The following is an 18,118-nucleotide window of genomic DNA, read 5'->3' on the forward strand; positions in this document are numbered from 1 at the left end:
TTATATATAAATAATAAAAATTAAATTATTTTTTTAGAAAAATATTATTCATGAAAAATAATTTTCAAATATAATTTATTTTTATAAACAAAAGAAATCTGTTTTTAGGAGAATATATTTTTAATGTTTGGTGCAATTAAGAAATTTTATTTAATTAAAAATTATTTTTTTAATAAAAAAATTAAGTCAGTTTATTCATTTTAAAAATTTTATTAACACATTTATATATAAATTTATTGATATATTATATAAAATATTTTTTTAATAAATAACTTATTTACATGATTTAATTTTAATTTAAAAAATAAAATATATTAACAAATTTATATGTGGAGATTCTAATAAATTTTTAAAAAAACAGAAATTGAATTTTTTTAAAAAAAATAAATTCTTTTAAATAATTTAATTCTTTATTTAATTAAAAGATTATTTTCTATTAATTAATTTCCCTAAACAACTTGAAAAATATTTTCCGAAGCTCTAAACTCTTAAAGATTTTTATACTAGCAAAAGAATTTGAAAAATTTAATATCATTAGGTTCCATTTATTTCATAAAAAATTTTTTTAGAAATTATTTTCCTTTTTTTAATATTTAGACATTTATAAATATAAATAATAAAAAATATTTTTCAAATTATTTTCTATATTTCAAAATCTGATTAATGCTATTATGTATAAATTTATTAATATATTTTATTTTTCAATTATAATAGAAAATGAAAAATAAAGTTTTTATTAGAAATGTAACTTATTTTCTGTAAATAAATGAATGAATATTAAAAATCTATGTTTTATGAAAATATTAATGGATTTGATTTTTCTATTAAAATCGATATCTGCTCACTAAAAAAGAATGACACATGTGAGAAGCATGGTTTTATCTCAATTAATTTAATACTAAAAAATTTTATAATTTTTATCTAATTTTTTTGTACATATTAAGAATGGTAATTTTTTGATTATATTTATTTTAAAAAGATATTAATATTATTAAATACTAAAAAATATTTAATTTTTTTTTAAAAATAAATAATAATTTTAAAATAATTAAAAAATAAATAAAAATTATGGGATGATGAGAATTTTATTTTTTTAATATTATTATATTATTTAATATTATATCATTTAAATTGAAAAATAATTAGAATTATAATTTTTTTAAAAATATTATTTAGTTTTATATTATGCTTGAGAGGAACGATGTGTTTTAGAAATAGAGTAACATTTCTATTAATTATGATCAAAGTTTTTTTTTTCTTTCTCAATTGTTTAAAATCTTTATTTCCTTTTTTATTTTTATTTTACTATATTAGATTTCGCGGTAACCTAGCTTTACCTTGCTTAGCTGGTCTTCTTGCGTCCCCAACAGTCGGAGTTTCTGTATTTTGTAACTGCATACACACATCACCAGCAGCGGTCCTTCAGGCTAAGGCCAAGGGTGAGCATTGTTCGATTTGAATCGAAATAACTGATCGAATTGATTTAATTTAATAATTTGGTTTGATTTTAAAATAAAATCGATTCGATTCGATTTTAATTTTTAAAAATTTCGGATTGGTCGATTTGGTTCGGTTTTGGAGTCAAAATAGTTCAGTCGAACCGAACCGACCGAATTTAATCTTAAACAGGGTTATATCAATTCAGTTCACTTACCACCCATCCCACGTCTTTCTCGCGGCGCATACGATACCTTCATCTCTCTCAGACCAAATCCCTAATCTCCATCCTTCGCGTCTTCATCTCTCTTCAGTCCCGTAGCCACAGCCACCCACCCCAGTCGCCAGTCCCACAGCCACCCACCGGCCACCCACCCTGCCACCCACTCGCCCAAGCCAGTCTCTTCTCTCCATCCTTTGTCGCTTCAGTCCCGCAGCCACGGCCACCCACCCACCCAATCGCCAGTCCCACAGCCACCCACCGGCCACCTGCCCTGCCACCCACTCGCCAAAGCCAGAGTCTCTTCTCTCCATCCTTCGCGTGTCTCTCTCACGGCCATCGCTCGCGTCTCTCTCTCGTAGCCGTCGCTCGCGAGACTCTTTTCACTGTAAGTTTCATGAACTTAGCTTGTAAGTTTAGCTTGTAAGTTTCAGTGTTTCACAGCCAGTCTCTCTCTCAGGCTGAACATAGAAATAAAATCAGATATGGTACCAAGGCTATTGTTTATGAAATGTGGCAATTTATAAGCAATTGACGAAATTTCAATTGGGCATCATCTAAAGAACATCAAAGACCTAGAGTCTTTGAATTGAGAATTTTGGTTTTCATTCTTTATATTAGGAACAGGCTCAGTATAAGTTGGTTTCATGCATTATTATGGAATTCATAGATTAGAAGTTTTTTAGATGCAGAGAAATTGATTTCAGTTAAGTGAATGATCAATGCAAAAAGCTCAAAAACCGATTTCGAACCGAACCGAACCAGTTCGGTTCGATTCGATTCGGTTTTCTGTCTTATTTGGTTCGGTTCGGTTTACATTTTGAAATAATTCGGTTAAATCAATTTTGGCTGGTTTGATTCGGTACCGAACTGAACTGACCGATGCACACCCCTTCAGGCGCCTAAATGGAGAAGAAGCGAGCTAGACACCAAAACCCTAAACCCTTTATCCCAGAAGACAATGACTCCGTCGCCTCTGCTAAGAAACGATCGAAAGCAGCAAAACATCACCAAAAGCAAGAAACGGTATCCCTCTTATGCAACTATATAATTCAGATTGATAATTTCATTTGATAGTGATTGTTGTTATTCTTACATCGTTCTAGATGATATCTTCGGGGATGAGCTCGAAAATTTTGAAAGAGGCGCTGATACAGCAAAAAGAGATTCAAGAGGAGGCTGAGCAGGCTAATCCTACTAGCAATGCCTTTGTTGTGGCAGAGGAAGAAGCTGCTAGGCATCAACAAGAAGATGAGGATGATGATTTTGATGATTTTAGTGGATTCTCTGAGACTCAAACCCATTTTGGTGATGTGAGTTCTTTTTACAATTCTGCTTGGCTTCACTTGGTTTAAAAGGAATAAATTGGCTGGATTGAAATTGCATTGTGTTAGGTACCAAATTACTATATTAGAACCAGGTGAAGTGTGTAGGCTGGAGTGGATGACTTTGTTGTTTCATAATAAGTGAAGACAAGTTATACTCTACTAATATTAAATTAGTGATAACTCACAGAGGTAACATGTTATAGCTTGGTTCCTTTAGTGCCCTATGTTGATTTAATTTGTTGATCACACAGCTCTATTTCTTGCTTGGGTTGTTAATCATTTAATTATTAAATTATAAATTTATGTGTATAAATGAAAAGTTTCTTTCTTTTTAGGTCCTTTAGTTTGAGAGAGGATATTTCCCTCACAGTGAGGGCTTGCTTGGTTGTGACTCATGTCTCTTCTATAGATACAGATACATGAGCTGGGTGATATAATCACCTAGAAATTGAAAATTTTAGATGCTATTCTATTGGATGCTTGATCTGAAGTTTTATGGCATTGATTCCTAAATCATCTCATAATAGGTTTTTTTTGGCAAAATCTCATAAACATTATGTCAAAACAATATCATAAACATTTTTATGTGCACCCTGTAATGTTTGCTGGCTGTAATTCTTTCCCTCTGCTATTTCTTTATTTTTTGCTTTTATTTATCTAATGTGCACATGCCATGTGTCTTTCATCATTTCTTTGATGATGACTATACTATTATTACTAAACACTGTTGCAAGAAATTTCAATTTATGTTGCAATAAAATACCTTAAGTCGCTTTGTTCGCTTGGTTAGTTTCAGAATTGAATTGGTACAAGAAGTGGGGAGTGTGTGTTTTTTTTTTTCTTAAATTTAATTACTAGGAGACAGGAGCATCTGTAGAGTGAGTTTTTTCTTCCCCTTCCCAACAGTTCAACATTCTAGCAAGCTAAATTTACAGTGTGCATGGACAGTGCTTATTGTTGACTTTTATTATTATTTTAATCATTAATCCTCTTTATTTGTTTTGGGTGTGGTAGGAGGAGATTGATGAGGATGAGGAGAAATTACTGGAGGCTTTCTTATCAAAGGAAGCTGGTCCACAGCGTACACTTGCAGACCTCATAATTGAAAAAATTAAGCAGGAGAATGCAAATTTTTCTTCAGGTTAATAACATTTCCTAAATGTCTGTCATGAATTATGATTTTTAGCTGTCTTCAACTGGAGGTTTTTGCTTATCCTATTTAATATATGTTCAGTGATTCTTATCTGTTAATGGAAAATTGGTCTGGTTGATTGCAGATACACAACCCATGCCAAAATTGGATCCATCTATATTAGATTTATACAAGGGGTAAATTCTCCGTCATCCTTCAATTGCTATGCAACATAAATTTGCAGTAATCTAAGTTTTAAATATTGAGGATATTTTGTTTCTCTTTCACTTGTTGGGCTTGCTTTGAAAGGTGTACTGAATTTTCTTTTAGCAAACCTTTTCAAGATGCTAATTGTTAAGTATTTTTTAATGTGATAGTTTATTTTTAATAATTACAGGCTTGGTGAGTTTCTGAGTAGATATACAGCTGGAAAAATGCCTAAAGCATTTAAGCATATCCCTTCAATGCAACTATGGGAGGATGTCTTGTACCTGACTAAACCTGAGAGTTGGTCGCCAAATGCAATGTATCAAGCGACAAGAATCTTTGCTTCCAATTTGGGTGTGAAGAAAGCAGAGCTTTTCTATAGGCTTGTATTGCTTCCTCGAATCAGAGATGATATTAAACAGAACAAGAGGCTGCATTTTGCTCTATATCAAGCTCTGAAAAAATCTCTTTACAAGCCTGCTGCATTCAACAAGGGAATATTGTTTCCACTATGTAAGGTATATGCAAGCATGAGAATCATCTAGATGTACTTCATATTTTGAGTTCACTTAGTTGCTAACATATGATTCTCCATTCTGTGACCATTATGGCAACACCTTCATTCCAATCAGGAGAGTTGTCAGTTGCAAGATGATTTTTTTGTTTCATGGAAAATTTTTCATTCCAAAAATGGCCCCAGCTTGTCTAGTGTCACCCTTGATATTTGGTAGTTTCGTTTCTCAGTGACCTGAGCAAGTATCTAAAGCATATGACAATGTGAGGCAATACAACAATTGAACCAACTACTACTGTATGATATATCAAACCAAGTGGCATGCTCAATCTTTTCACCCATGTCAAGACCTGAAATGCACTTTAGGTCAGATGCTGTCATGGCATCTGAAGTTTAAGTGTTTAACTTGGGGTGAATTAAAAACAGGATTTCAGTTCAAATAGATTTTGAGGGAGACTGTTGGTGGGATGTTTATACAGCATATGAAGTTTAAGGGTTTTAACTTTTAACTTCGGTTGAAATTGAGATTGAGATTTCAGTCCAAATGGAGTTTTGAGGATGATTTATCGGATAGGTTGAATGCTGAAATCTGTTGGGTATTAAGATCTGAAAATGATGAGAAGTCTAGGAGTCTTCCCAAGGGTTCTTAAGCAATTACACTACTCTAGGAACTAGAAACTAGAAAGCAACTCTTACCTCTGAAAGAGATTAATGGCTGCTCAAAGTCTCAATGTTTTAGGACATACTGGAAGATTGCTTCTCCTAGTATTTCTTAATTAGCCTTCTAACTCATATAAGAGTACAAATCTTGAATAGATTAGGAAAACTTATGTTACCTTCATTAGAAAAGATCAAATGAATAACACATAAGAATGACCATTAAACTCAACTTAAACTAAGGAAAACTCATTCAACTTCATGGCCCAGAACGTTTTGAAAAGAAGTAGAGGGAAACCAATTACTAGCCATCAAATTTAGAGAGACCTATGATTATATGATTGAATATGGACTAGGAAAGGACATTAGAAGGCTTGAAGTAGGCTCCAAATTGAACATGGTCAGCAAATTTAAACTCCTATATTTGCTTCTCTTACTTTTTCCTTTGACTCTTCATTTACCAAATTGACTATTGCATGCATAATTTCTCTTACTTGCTTTTATATGGATGAAATTGTATTAAGTTTACCTTGGTCTGTTTTCATTTTATAATTATATAAGCACTTTACATAGTTGATGTAGTGTTTCCTTCTCAATAATCTTGATGGAAATTGTTGAGACTTCTATTCTATGTGTATTGCCTTAACTAATTTCCAATATATCTATGTTTGATCTGACTTGCAGTCAGGGACTTGTAATCTTAGGGAGGCCGTCATTGTTGGAAGTATTATTCAAAAGGTTTCCATTCCCATGCTTCATTCAAGGTATGCGTAGGTTTTTATGGTGTAATATTGTATCTTCCAGCATAATCTTAATGTCCTGGCTAAATGATTTCTTCTGTGATTGTATCATATGATTCGATATGAATCTATTGTTTCTATTCATTCCTTTTCTAGAGTGTTGGACTGCTGTTCAAAATTTAAGATTTCATTTTTACTGTGAAAACTGAAAAGTGCACATAAAACTTTTTTTAGCCTTTTTTTTGCACTAGCCATTTTTTGTTGTCTCCCTCTTCTTTCTTTTTCTTTTTGTTTTTTTGCTTTTGTTAATTTTCTTCTCTAATTATAGTTGTCAAATTATGACGTTTTATATTAATGTATTCTGACCTCTTAATTTAATCCACCGTCACTTTTCTTATTATTTAATTATTTTATTAAACTTAAATGTGAGAATCAGCACATGCACAATGATAATTGTCTATGATTCAAAAGTTCATAGTTTATAACATAAAATCACATAATCATAAAGCATCATTCTCATTAGCTATATTTATCAAAATATTTATAACATAAAATCACATAACATAATGTGAAGTTATGTTCTATCATAAGGCATCATTCTCATTAGCTATATTTATCAAAATATACCATTGTGATGTAGTTTTTACTTATTTTTGTAATAGATTATCATTTTTAATTATTTGAGAATTTTTATATGATGCTGGTTGTGCTGCTGGAGTTGCACCTTTACTTGTAATTATTTTTTAATGCACAAGGAAGATGCCTAACACAAAAGTTCAAATGATATTGCAGTGCTGCATTATTGAAGCTTGCAGAGATGGAGTATTGTGGCACAACAAGGTATGTTTAGCATATGTCAAACTCCAACTCTATGGGAAAAAATGTTTACCATGTAATAGTTTAATTGTTCATCTTAACTATGTACATTAGTTTGCTTATGGGTGGAGTCTTTGCCTTCCTTTGCATGTGAGATTTGTGTAGAAAGTTTTTGAGTCTTGATGTGTTTGATGATATTTTAGGAAGTTAAATAATGATATTGCTTATGCCAATTCCAGCACTGTGAATGTTAATATTTTTGTCTTTGGCACGGTGTTTAGGCTCCGTTGTTGTTTTTTATGTTGGTTTTAATATAATACAAAAAGTTATTACTTGGTACTGATTTTTCTGCTCCTGATAAGATATTAAAGATAGTATTGTACATGCTTGGAATTAGATGTATGGAAGTTATATTGATGGCATAGGTGAAAACCACATAAAATTTTGGTACCATTGGTGTTTTTTTGGAAACAATGCATCATAAAGTTCAATTGACTAGAAATTTTGTAGGTTATGTTATAGTAATAGTATTTGTATACAAGTGCTTAAAAACAAAACATTTCCAAGAGGTTTGTGTTGAACAATGTCATGATTCAGATTGTAATTGATGACTACTAATAACACAAGATTTACCATATACTTAAGGCAGTATGCTGAAAATGTAAAATAGTGTGCTTTCAAAGGTTATGATTATAAGAGGAGTTGGCTTCATTTGAGTTGTTCTATGTAGTGATCTCATATTCCATGCATGCTGCTAGATGTTGCCTTCCCTTTTTCTTATCTGATGTTGATCCATGGGCTTATTTGTTATAACAAACACACTTGACAGAGAAACTCAAAGAAGACTTATATTTGATTATTGATAAAAACAAGAAAAAAATTATCAATTTATGAAGTTTAAACCTCTTCTGAGCTTTGAACCTGTATTGGTGAATCCACTTTTAGTTACAAAGTGATTAAAAAAATTATTTGACATTGCTTTGGTAAACAATTGCAGTTACTTTATCAAGCTTCTTTTGGAAAAGAAATATGCCTTGCCATATCGTGTACTTGATGCTGTTGTTGCTCATTTTATGAGATTTCTTGATGAGACAAGAATAATGCCTGTAATATGGCACCAGTCGCTTCTTGCTTTTGTGCAAAGGTGAGTGGATTTCCATTATTTCTTTTCTTGCCCCCTGTTTCGTCATATATAAGTGTTGAATATTCTCACATGGATGCATGTGTGCATGCTGGCACATGCATGGCACATTTGTGGTCAATGACTGATAGCATGAAAGATAGCTTGTGCTGTATGACCACATCTAGTTAGTCTTTTTCTACTGTAGCTTATCTTGTTTTTGTTCCTGAATCTTCTGTCCTGTCCAAGGAAACTTAAAGAATCAAGAGATTCAATGTTCTTCCAGTTACTGCACATTGATGTCTTGTATTCTTTCTAGCACTCATGCTCCAATGTAAATTACCTAGGGTGTGTGTTGCTCTGCTATGTGAAATGAAATTAGGAACATAAAATGTCTGTCTGAAAACATATTTCCTTAAAATTGCTGAGTGAACAAAATATATTGAAATAAGAATAACTAGAAAGAATTTCTATTATTCTATTTAAAATTCATAACATGAACTGATGACCATACAAACATTGTCTGAGATTTGTGTGCTTGGAGATTGTTTGATTCTCTACTTAATAGTTGTTTGCATTTCAAAATCTAATTTTCATATTGCAAGTCCATAATGATTCATAGCATTCCAGAATGCAAATCACTAGGGGGTGCAACGTTTTCTGGTAGTGTAGATCCTGACTTGAATGCAAAGGACCATTGTGGGAGAAGAAAAAGCCGAGAGGAAAGAATGGTAGAGTTAAGAATTTCAACGACCCAAACAAAAATAACAGGGTTTGACATAAGAATTAAGAAAAGAAAGACAGAATTTACATCAAGTACTCAGGAAACCAGTACCAAGCTATTATAATGACTCTACCACAATCCCCCTTCCCAGCAGAAGAACTGCCATACAAAAGTGTAACATCCCCCTAGGCTAACCTAAATTCTCTTTCCCAAAACCTCACATTCCTTGCCCTGCACCTTCCTCAGATACTTGTAGTTCTTCCACGTGTATCAGCTCCCTCACTTCCTGGATAAGAGAATTTTCTAGTGGCACAAGCTCCTTCCTTTTGTTTCTTCTGGAATATACTATCCATGAGCCTAGTTTGGGCCTTGATTCTCTTGTCAAGCATATAAAGTTTGCGTGTTCGATGATTGGAGTTGTTAAGAGCCTTTTTTGTATTCTTTTTTTTTTTTTTTAATTTGCTGTGCAAGAAATTGTATGTTGAAAAATGAGTTGATGAAACAAGTTATTACCACTTACTGGTTTTTCCTTGTAGCAAACTTTCCTTTTCCTTTTCTATTTTTTATATAGAACCCATGTAATAGAAACAAAATTTTAATAATATAAAATTTTTTAAATGTTGGACAGCAAAAACCCAAAATTACCAAAGAAGTTAGATGAATATTGTCCTTTTAGATATTAAAGTCTCTTTGAAAATTAAGATAAAGTGATGAAGTATAAGAATTCATTTAGTAGCCTGAGGGCAACCAAAAGTAGCAATAATTTTAGTAAAATAATCAAGTCCAACTCTATATTTCTAACTAACCATAATTAAGGCTCATGTTGATTGGTACACAGTGGATTCTGCAAATTGATGAATTTTTGGCATTTGCATTAATCTATGTCTGTCTCTTTTTTGAAGGCCAATGGCTGTGGAGGCAGGTTTGAGATTTATTTGAATAAAATTTTGTTTATACCTTTTTTTTAATCTTCATTTTCCTCCGTCTCATAAAAAATTGGAATTTTCTTATGCATGCGGCTCTGTGACCAATGCATAGATATCTTCCTGAAATAGCTCTTCCCCGATTAATCTTTCTTAGTTGTATGCTATTTAGAGCTTCGTTTGATTTTTGGAAATGCGTATACAATTCTGCATTTCCTAAAATTTGCTCTGTACATGTGAGACAAGGGTTCCTACACCATGCTAATGGAGCTGAATGGCAACAGAGGATCCATGTAGCTGACCTCATATAATTTGGGATTAAAACTTAGTTGATGTTGTTGTTGCTGTGTACATGTTCTCTTAGTCAGGGAAACTCTATCCCAGTCAAAGAAAACCAAAGCCATTTTCAAAGAAATCATGTCCAATTGCATAGGACATTGCTGCATACCCTGTTTTCCTAGTTTCTTGCATAACATTTTCATCTATCTCTCGGCACAAAGAAGTACCCAAGTTTGTGCTTGACAATTAGAAATTTAAGGACAAATGTTCTAATGTTGTTAGTTATGTTTATGTCGCAGTGTGCAATCAATAACGTAAACTATTTTTTTATAATTAGAATGTTGTTGGTTTATTGTTTTTAAATTTAATTTTATATATGGGATCCAAGCAAATTAAACGTATTATTTTATCAGCACGGCCCTGTCAGCATGATTGATGATGTAATAGCATGTAATTGAGGGTTCATAAGTGATGAAAGTATGATACTTTTTGTTAAAAATTGAATCATAGATCTCTAACTGTTAAAATGCTGAACCTCATGGTACTTCTTTCATACTCCTTTTAAAACTAAATATTCTATGATAGAATCTTCATAGATTCAAAATTTCAAGGTCTTGTACATCAAGGAAATACATTAATTCCAATGCATATCAACCTGTTCGTGATGTAATTCAGTGGAGTAGGATGACAAGATGTCCTTTCCTTTTCTTTGTATTTATCTTGACCAGAACCCCCCCCCCCCTTCCCCCCTCTATTTCCCTTTTTTCCCCCTTTTCTAACTGTGCCCAAGCTGCATATAATATAGTTGCTGTGTTATGAACCTGCAGGTACAAGAATGAATTGACGAAAGAAGATAAGCAGAATCTTAGAACACTAGTCGGAAAGCAAAAACATAAATTAGTAAGATCACCATCCCAACTTGTAAGATTATTATTGGATATTTTGTAAACATTAGTCCTTATGTGCCTAGTTTGGTATTATGGCTTAGTGGTTGTGGTTGTGTTATTTCTGATGCCTCTTTTGATTGTAGGTAACTCCTGAAATTATTCGAGAGCTAGACAGTAGCCGTAATCGTGGTGAAAAGGAGGATCCAATGTCAATGAATATCCTTTGCAAAAAAGATTAATATTTCCTTTAATAATAATATTAATGATAATAATAACAATAATAACAGAAGTAAACAAACTATTGTGTTAAGAGGATATGGGCCATGCACTCTTCTAATGAACACACTAAAGCTCCTTTTTTGGTAAAATCTATGTTCTTTTGCATCTTTTATCCAAAATGTCTTCACAAGTCATTAATGTAAGCATAGATTGGTTTAACTGCTTTCCAGAATTTGTCAAGTTTTTCAATCTCAAATGCATTGCTTGTTCTATTGAAATTGCAGGAAAATTTAAAGTGTAGTTTCTCTTTCATTGGCTTCCCTTGTCCCTCTAGTCCTCCCCCCCCCCCCCCCCCCCCCCTTCCCTTCTTTTTCTTTTTTTCTTGTTGTTTTTCCTCCCCCCTTTTTTCCTTTGCTTTTGGTCAGTTATTAGATAAGGTCATGATTCCTTGACTTCCAATCACCATCTCCTATTTCTGTGATAAATAAAGTGATCGAGGAAGACAGGTTTGATATTCCACAAGTGCCCATGGAGGAGGATTGAATGTTTTGCCCTTGGTACGTTATCAATCATGTTCCTTTTCAGCCTATTTTCATGCTAGCATTGTTTGGTCATGAACGTGGCATCCAGATGGTGTAGTTTGATCTTATCCGTGTATTTCTCAAAGCGGCTGTGTTAGATGCTGTTGAAATTTATTTATGCTAATTGAAGTGTGTATTATCGTTGCAGATTCAGAGAGGGAGCTTTGAATACCTGTTAGTGGGGTTACCAAAATTTTGACAGAAAGCAGATTGAGTACGTGTTTGTGGGTTGGCAAAATTTTGAGAGCAAGCAGATCCAATTTTGATGTGTGTGAAATGAAATAGATAGTCTTTTGAAATGAATGATTTGGAGGTAACTGCTTGGTTTGTGTTGATAATATATATGTTTTATTTGATTAGGTAGGTTCGTTGAACAGAGAAGTTTCATTTTTAACTTCCTTGTAAGAGAGTATGCATTTGATTTACGTATTACAAAGGTATAATTTCAAAACTACACTCTACACCATCATTTATATATTTCATGTCTTTTTTCAGTTGACATGTTTTCTTCTAAAAACTCGAATAAATATTGGGTTTCAAATATCTATTCAATGTAGTTGATGATAAAAGGTTTTGAAGTCCATGTTGGACAGATATTTCAAGTCTTCAATCTTTATAAGCCCAATTGCCCAATTTTGGTGATTTGTGCTCCATGAATTTTTTAACTAGTAAAAGATTTTTATTTAAAAGGTTAAATTTTCTTCATCTTTACGTCAAAAGTGATCTTAAAATTATTATTGAAAAATCAAATAAAACCGTCATATATTAGGACTTTTAAATGTCGAGTTATGTTTTTATTAATTTTTTAATTGTATTTATTTTAAAAGTATTAAGTTTTATTAAATATTAAAAAATATTTTAAATATCTATTTATAAAAGTAACCATTAATGGAGGGTGGTTTTAAAAATAAAATAAAGTTATAATAGTTAATTTATATATTATATGATATAGAAAAGTAAAATAGAAAATAATTTTAAGATATAAAAATGATGTGATGGAGAAAATAATATATTAAAGTTAAAAAAAAGGTAATTTGGTCACTCTTTTGTTAAATATATTTTATGATATTAAATAAAATGTTTTCTTAGAAAAATAAAAGTGTAAATTAAAAAGTAATTTCATCATTTCGGAAGGAAAAAAAAGTCATCTATTAAACTTTAAAAATTTTATTAAATTTATAAAATTTTACATATGAATTTGCTAACCTTGTTTATTTTTCTCATTACAATAAAAATTTTGATATATAATTTTTTTTATATAAAAAATAAATAGAGGTTCAGTTAATTATAGTGTAAATCGTCTAAACTGTTTAGTCAGGTAACAAGATATAAAGTAAAATACATTCAAGTTCTGTATTTTATACCTAACTCTCTCGCCTCTGTCCCTTGATAAAAAAATAATTAGTGTTAATCTCCTCCCACCACTCTAATAGATGAAATTGGCTGCTGCCTTCACGAGACTGGAAGTATTCTCCTTTTTTTAATATACTTCACCTTATATCATCTGGGTTGTCGGGTTTGTTTCAATTTTCTTAGGTGTGTTTGGATAGAGAGTAAACAGGTTTATAAAGTAAATAAATGGGTTTTTAGTTTTTTAGTATAAAAAAAAATTTAAAAATGAATTGTAGAATAAAAAAATTTATCAAATAAGAATTTGGACGCTCAGACTCCAACATGGTATATTTTTTAAGCACACCACGAGGAGTGTTTACACGAACTAAATTATTTGTGAGCTATTCGAGACTCAACTCGATAAAAACTTGATCGGACTCGACTCGTTTTCTAAATTAACTGAGCTCGAGCTCACTTTTTAGATTCGTTTAATAAATGAGCCGAGTTTGAGCTTAGCAGTATTCGACTCGTTTAAACTCACAAGCTCTGACTCGTTTAGACTCATGAGCTCGACTCGTTTTCAAACTCGTGAACAGGCTCGCAAACAAGCTCGTGAGTTCGGCAACACCAATCCCACGTCGAAAGTTTTATGAAATATAGAAGATTGTGATTTCTATGTAAGAAACCACCTTTCTACATGTTTTTTAGTTTTGAATTTGAGAGAATTTAACTAAATTAAAAAAAAATTAATTTAAAAGTCTCTTAACGATCTTATAATTAAAATTTTATTTTTAATTTAAATTTATTTATAATTTAAATGAATTTAAATTATATTGAGCTTATTTATAATATAATCAAGCTTAAATTCGAGTTTAAATGAGCTCAAATTTGAATTTTTTGAATAAAGTTTGAATTGGCTCGTTAATGTGATAAACAAACTTATTACGAATCGAGTTCGAACCGAACTCGAATTTAATATTTTTTTATGAATCGAGCTCGATCTTATAAATGAAACTCGAGTCGAGCTCGAACTTTTAAATTTATTTTCTAATCGAGTCTGAATTTATTAAAATTCGGCACGTTTCTTTTAAAAAAAATTACTTTTTACGCTTTAAAAACACAACTTATTTTATTGATAATAATATTTGATTCTTTTTTTTTCAGAAGATATTTTTAATTTAAGTAGAATTCTCTTCATCCTCAATTTATTTTTTCAATTTATCAATTTTATCATATGTTTAGCATAGTAGTAAAATATCAATTCTCTCATAACTCTCCAATATCACTTTTAAATTCATTAAATATTTATAATCAATTAAAAGTAATCAAAATAATAACAATAGATAATATTTCATTTTTTTTATAAATAACTTAATTATATTTATTAATTATTATTAAAAATTATTTAATTTTAATTTAATTATATAACTAAATTAAATTACATAAAATTTTTGTACGTAATATTTATCTCTTAATTCTTTTATTCTGTTCTGCAACATTCTTTTTGTGGGAGGGAAAAATTATTTTGTAAATACCTTCAAAGTTCATAATATAAATTTTAATATATATAAAAATAAATAATTACTAAATAAAAATAATTATTTACTTTGAATTTTGCTTAAATACTACTTAAAATTTAAAAATAATTAAATGCAACAGTTTCTATCAAAACATTAATTTTTTTATTTTAATATTATAATGAGAATAAATTTTTTTTTGCAAATAATAGTTTTACTATATAAAGTGTTCACATTCTATTTTTAGTTCGTACACTTTTTTTTTTTATATTTTTTTAATTTTCTTTGCAAATTTGTCTATTAATATTTTTGGTACGTATACCGTCTATTAATATTTTGATAAACAAATATCAAAATAAATAAAAAATAAAAAATATAAAAATTTATATATATTAACATAAAAATTAACTATTTTTAGATAAATAAATAAATTTTAAAAAAAATTAAGAATATAATGAGAGGAGAAATGAGAGAGAGTAAAAAAATCAAATATAATTTAGCTAGAAAAACATACTTTAGCAAATTTAATATAAAATTTATAAGATTGAGAGGAAATAGATGGTTACGATTACATTATTAATTTTAATTATTTATAATTATTTTTATTTTATATAAACATATTAATCATATTAACAAATAACAATAACGCATATATATTAATCACCATTACTAATTTGATCAGTAATTATTTGATCATATCAAATAATCATTGACTATACAGAAAACAATACCATCATTTATTAATCATATTAACAAACAGTAGTAACGCATATGTGTTAATCACCATTAATATCTTTCTGAAACCCTTAATTGAAAACCTGTTAATCATATTAACACTTATAATCAAAATAATATTTTGTTAATCAAATTAACAGAAAAATGTATGTGTACTGTATGAAAACGATGTTCACATAAAATCTACAGATATCATCGATTCATATCATATATAAATATATCATTTTTAACATCAAAATGAATTGAACAATTCAATTATCATGTCATTCTAATAAAAATATATAATATATAGCACATTAATCATGGCATATTCGACTTAAATGAAAAGTACAAATTACCTCTGATACCACACTACAACACACTATAGCAATAGAGACATCAAATGAAGCATCCACCTTGATTTTAATCATATATATATTAAGAGACAACCACATAGTCCCATAAAACTCAAGATATGAGAGGCACTAAAAAAAATGGTGTTTACAAGATAACCAAACTAGAAACTCCTCAATAACATTTCGAGTATCAATGTTCGAGTATCGAGTTTTTACGGATATTTAATCTGATTGAATCCTAATAAGAGAAATTTAATTAATATATAATCAGATTTACTCATTAGTTAAGCTACCCAACCTTGATTTCTTCTTCGGTTAACATACCCAACCTTAATTTCTTCTTAGTTACAAGCTTGCATAATTCCTCATTCATTAATTCTATCATCAACAACCAAAAAAATAACATTCAACACTTCATTGGAAACATGAAGATGATCAGCTTTTGAAAAAGATTATTGATAAAAGGTTTATTAAATAAAAAAAGAAAAAATTACTTTTTAGTCCTTCATATTTAACGTAATTAATATTTTTGTTCCTCTATTTTGACGATCCAACACTTAAGTCCTTCAATTTCTCTTTTATCCGAATTCATAGTCCTTTCGTCCAAAATAGCCGTTTGGGACATGTTAATTGACAAAATTGACCTTCACCAAAAGTCTCTCTATTTCAAAATCACGAAACCCCATCTCTCTTTCCTCTCCCTCTTTCTTCTCCCTCTCTCTCTCTCTCTCTCTATCTTTGTCTAAACTTCTCTCTCGTTTTCCCTTTCTCTCGCTCTCTCTCTATCTCTCTCTGTGTCGAAACTAAACCCCTCTATCTCTATCGAAACTTGTCCCTCTCTCTCGTGCTCTCTCTGTCTCTGTCAAAGCCTTGTCTCTCTCTCTTGCGTTCTCTCTGTCTCTCTCTCTCTCGAAACTTCTCTCTCTGTGGTCCCATTGTACCTCATTTTCTTAATCTTCTCGAAAAACACTAAACCCACCATATTCCGAAGGTGGAGTCAGTGTTCATATACGCAAAAGAAATCGAAGGTACGAAAATCTCTTTTGTTTTACAGTGAAGACAAATTTATTGCTTTATTGTTTAGATTTTTTGAGTTACAATAAATAATTTTTTATTTATTGATTTTTCTAGGGTTTACTGTTAAGATTAGGGGTTTAATGATTTGGGAATTAATTTTGTAATTTCCTTTTTATTTTTGCAGATAGCAATGGATAAATTTGAGAAGTGTGCAGGTTGTGAGTTTTTTATTAGATATATTAGATGTGCAACATATATTTTTGAACAGATTTTGTGAGTTTTAATTTAATCCAAATTGGATGAAATTGTGATTTTTTTGGACATAATTAGTGTGCAGCTTTTGATTTTTGTTTTTTTTTTTTTTACAGATTTCATTTGCAGGTTTTGAACATGTATTGGTTTTCTTGAGATCTTTTGATATGCAACTATTTTGGATATATATTGGTCATTTCAGATATGCACATATTGTAAAGCTATTTTGGACAATTTTAGAGAATTTAGATAGGTTTTTTGTATATATTTTGTGATGTAATAGAAAAAAATTTCATTTATAATGTAATGGACTTGATCAGTGGAATAATAAGGCTGATGTTGTCATTCAAATGATCAAACTTTTATATGAATGAATATTCAATTTTTTTCACATCCTGTATATGCGTTTGCATTTTTTGTTGGCTACTTTTTTATAATATATTTATATGTGAATAAGGATAAAATACTTTATAACAAAATAATACATCTGTGAAGGACATTGTCACTTAATTAACTAAAAGTTCACAACACAATAGTCCCCATATATTTAAATATTCAAACACTATAATCCTCATATTTTTAAATTTGCAAACACTTTAGTCCTCATACGTTTAGTTTTTTAAACACTTTAGTCTATCGTACTACTATAAATTTAAAATATATATTCACAACACAAAAAAAAGTAGTTTCTATTATCTAAATTCCTAGTAAATATTATTTCAAATCACTTTCATTGCTACTTCAACTACAACAAAAATCAAAACAATATAAATTATTCTCAATTGGCACATAATCCCCTCAATATTTGCAATCTCATCTCTAGTAGTTCTTTGTTTTTCCTTTATCTTCTTCAAATCATTCTTCATCTTTGCAATATCTTCTATTACCTTTTCTTCATCTTCGCAATATATTTTATTACATTCTCTAGCATGTGAGGGAGAAGAAAGATATGAGAGAGTAGAAAAATAGAGAAGAAAGATGGAAATGAGAAAAAAAAAAAAAGAGAATCAACAATGACCGAAAGGAAATAGAAAAGATATGAGGGAGAAGAAAGATATGAGGGAGAAGAAAGATATGAGAGAGTAGAAAGATATGAGTGAGAAAAAAGATGGAAACGAGAAAAAAAAGGAAGAATCAACAATGGCC

The 18,118-nt window shown here is 30.2% G+C and overlaps 1 protein-coding gene across 1 annotated transcript; it reads left to right on the plus strand.

Annotated features, from left to right (window-relative positions):
* Positions 1 to 1,657: 1,657 nt before the first annotated feature.
* LOC110600539 (bystin) lies at positions 1,658 to 12,283 on the plus strand. Its single transcript, XM_043950537.1, has 13 exons — positions 1,658 to 2,045; positions 2,556 to 2,683; positions 2,764 to 2,970; positions 4,000 to 4,126; positions 4,263 to 4,314; positions 4,515 to 4,842; positions 6,180 to 6,259; positions 7,028 to 7,075; positions 8,049 to 8,195; positions 10,925 to 10,997; positions 11,128 to 11,200; positions 11,667 to 11,760; positions 11,933 to 12,283. The coding sequence occupies exons 2-12, from the start codon at positions 2,564 to 2,566 to the stop codon at positions 11,744 to 11,746; spliced, it is 1,335 nt and encodes a 444-aa protein (XP_043806472.1). The 5' UTR covers positions 1,658 to 2,045; positions 2,556 to 2,563; the 3' UTR covers positions 11,747 to 11,760; positions 11,933 to 12,283.
* The last annotated feature ends 5,835 nt before the right edge of the window (positions 12,284 to 18,118 follow it).

This window comes from Manihot esculenta, chromosome 14, assembly GCF_001659605.2.
Source record: "Manihot esculenta cultivar AM560-2 chromosome 14, M.esculenta_v8, whole genome shotgun sequence".
Classification (NCBI taxonomy): Eukaryota; Viridiplantae; Streptophyta; class Magnoliopsida; order Malpighiales; family Euphorbiaceae; genus Manihot; species Manihot esculenta.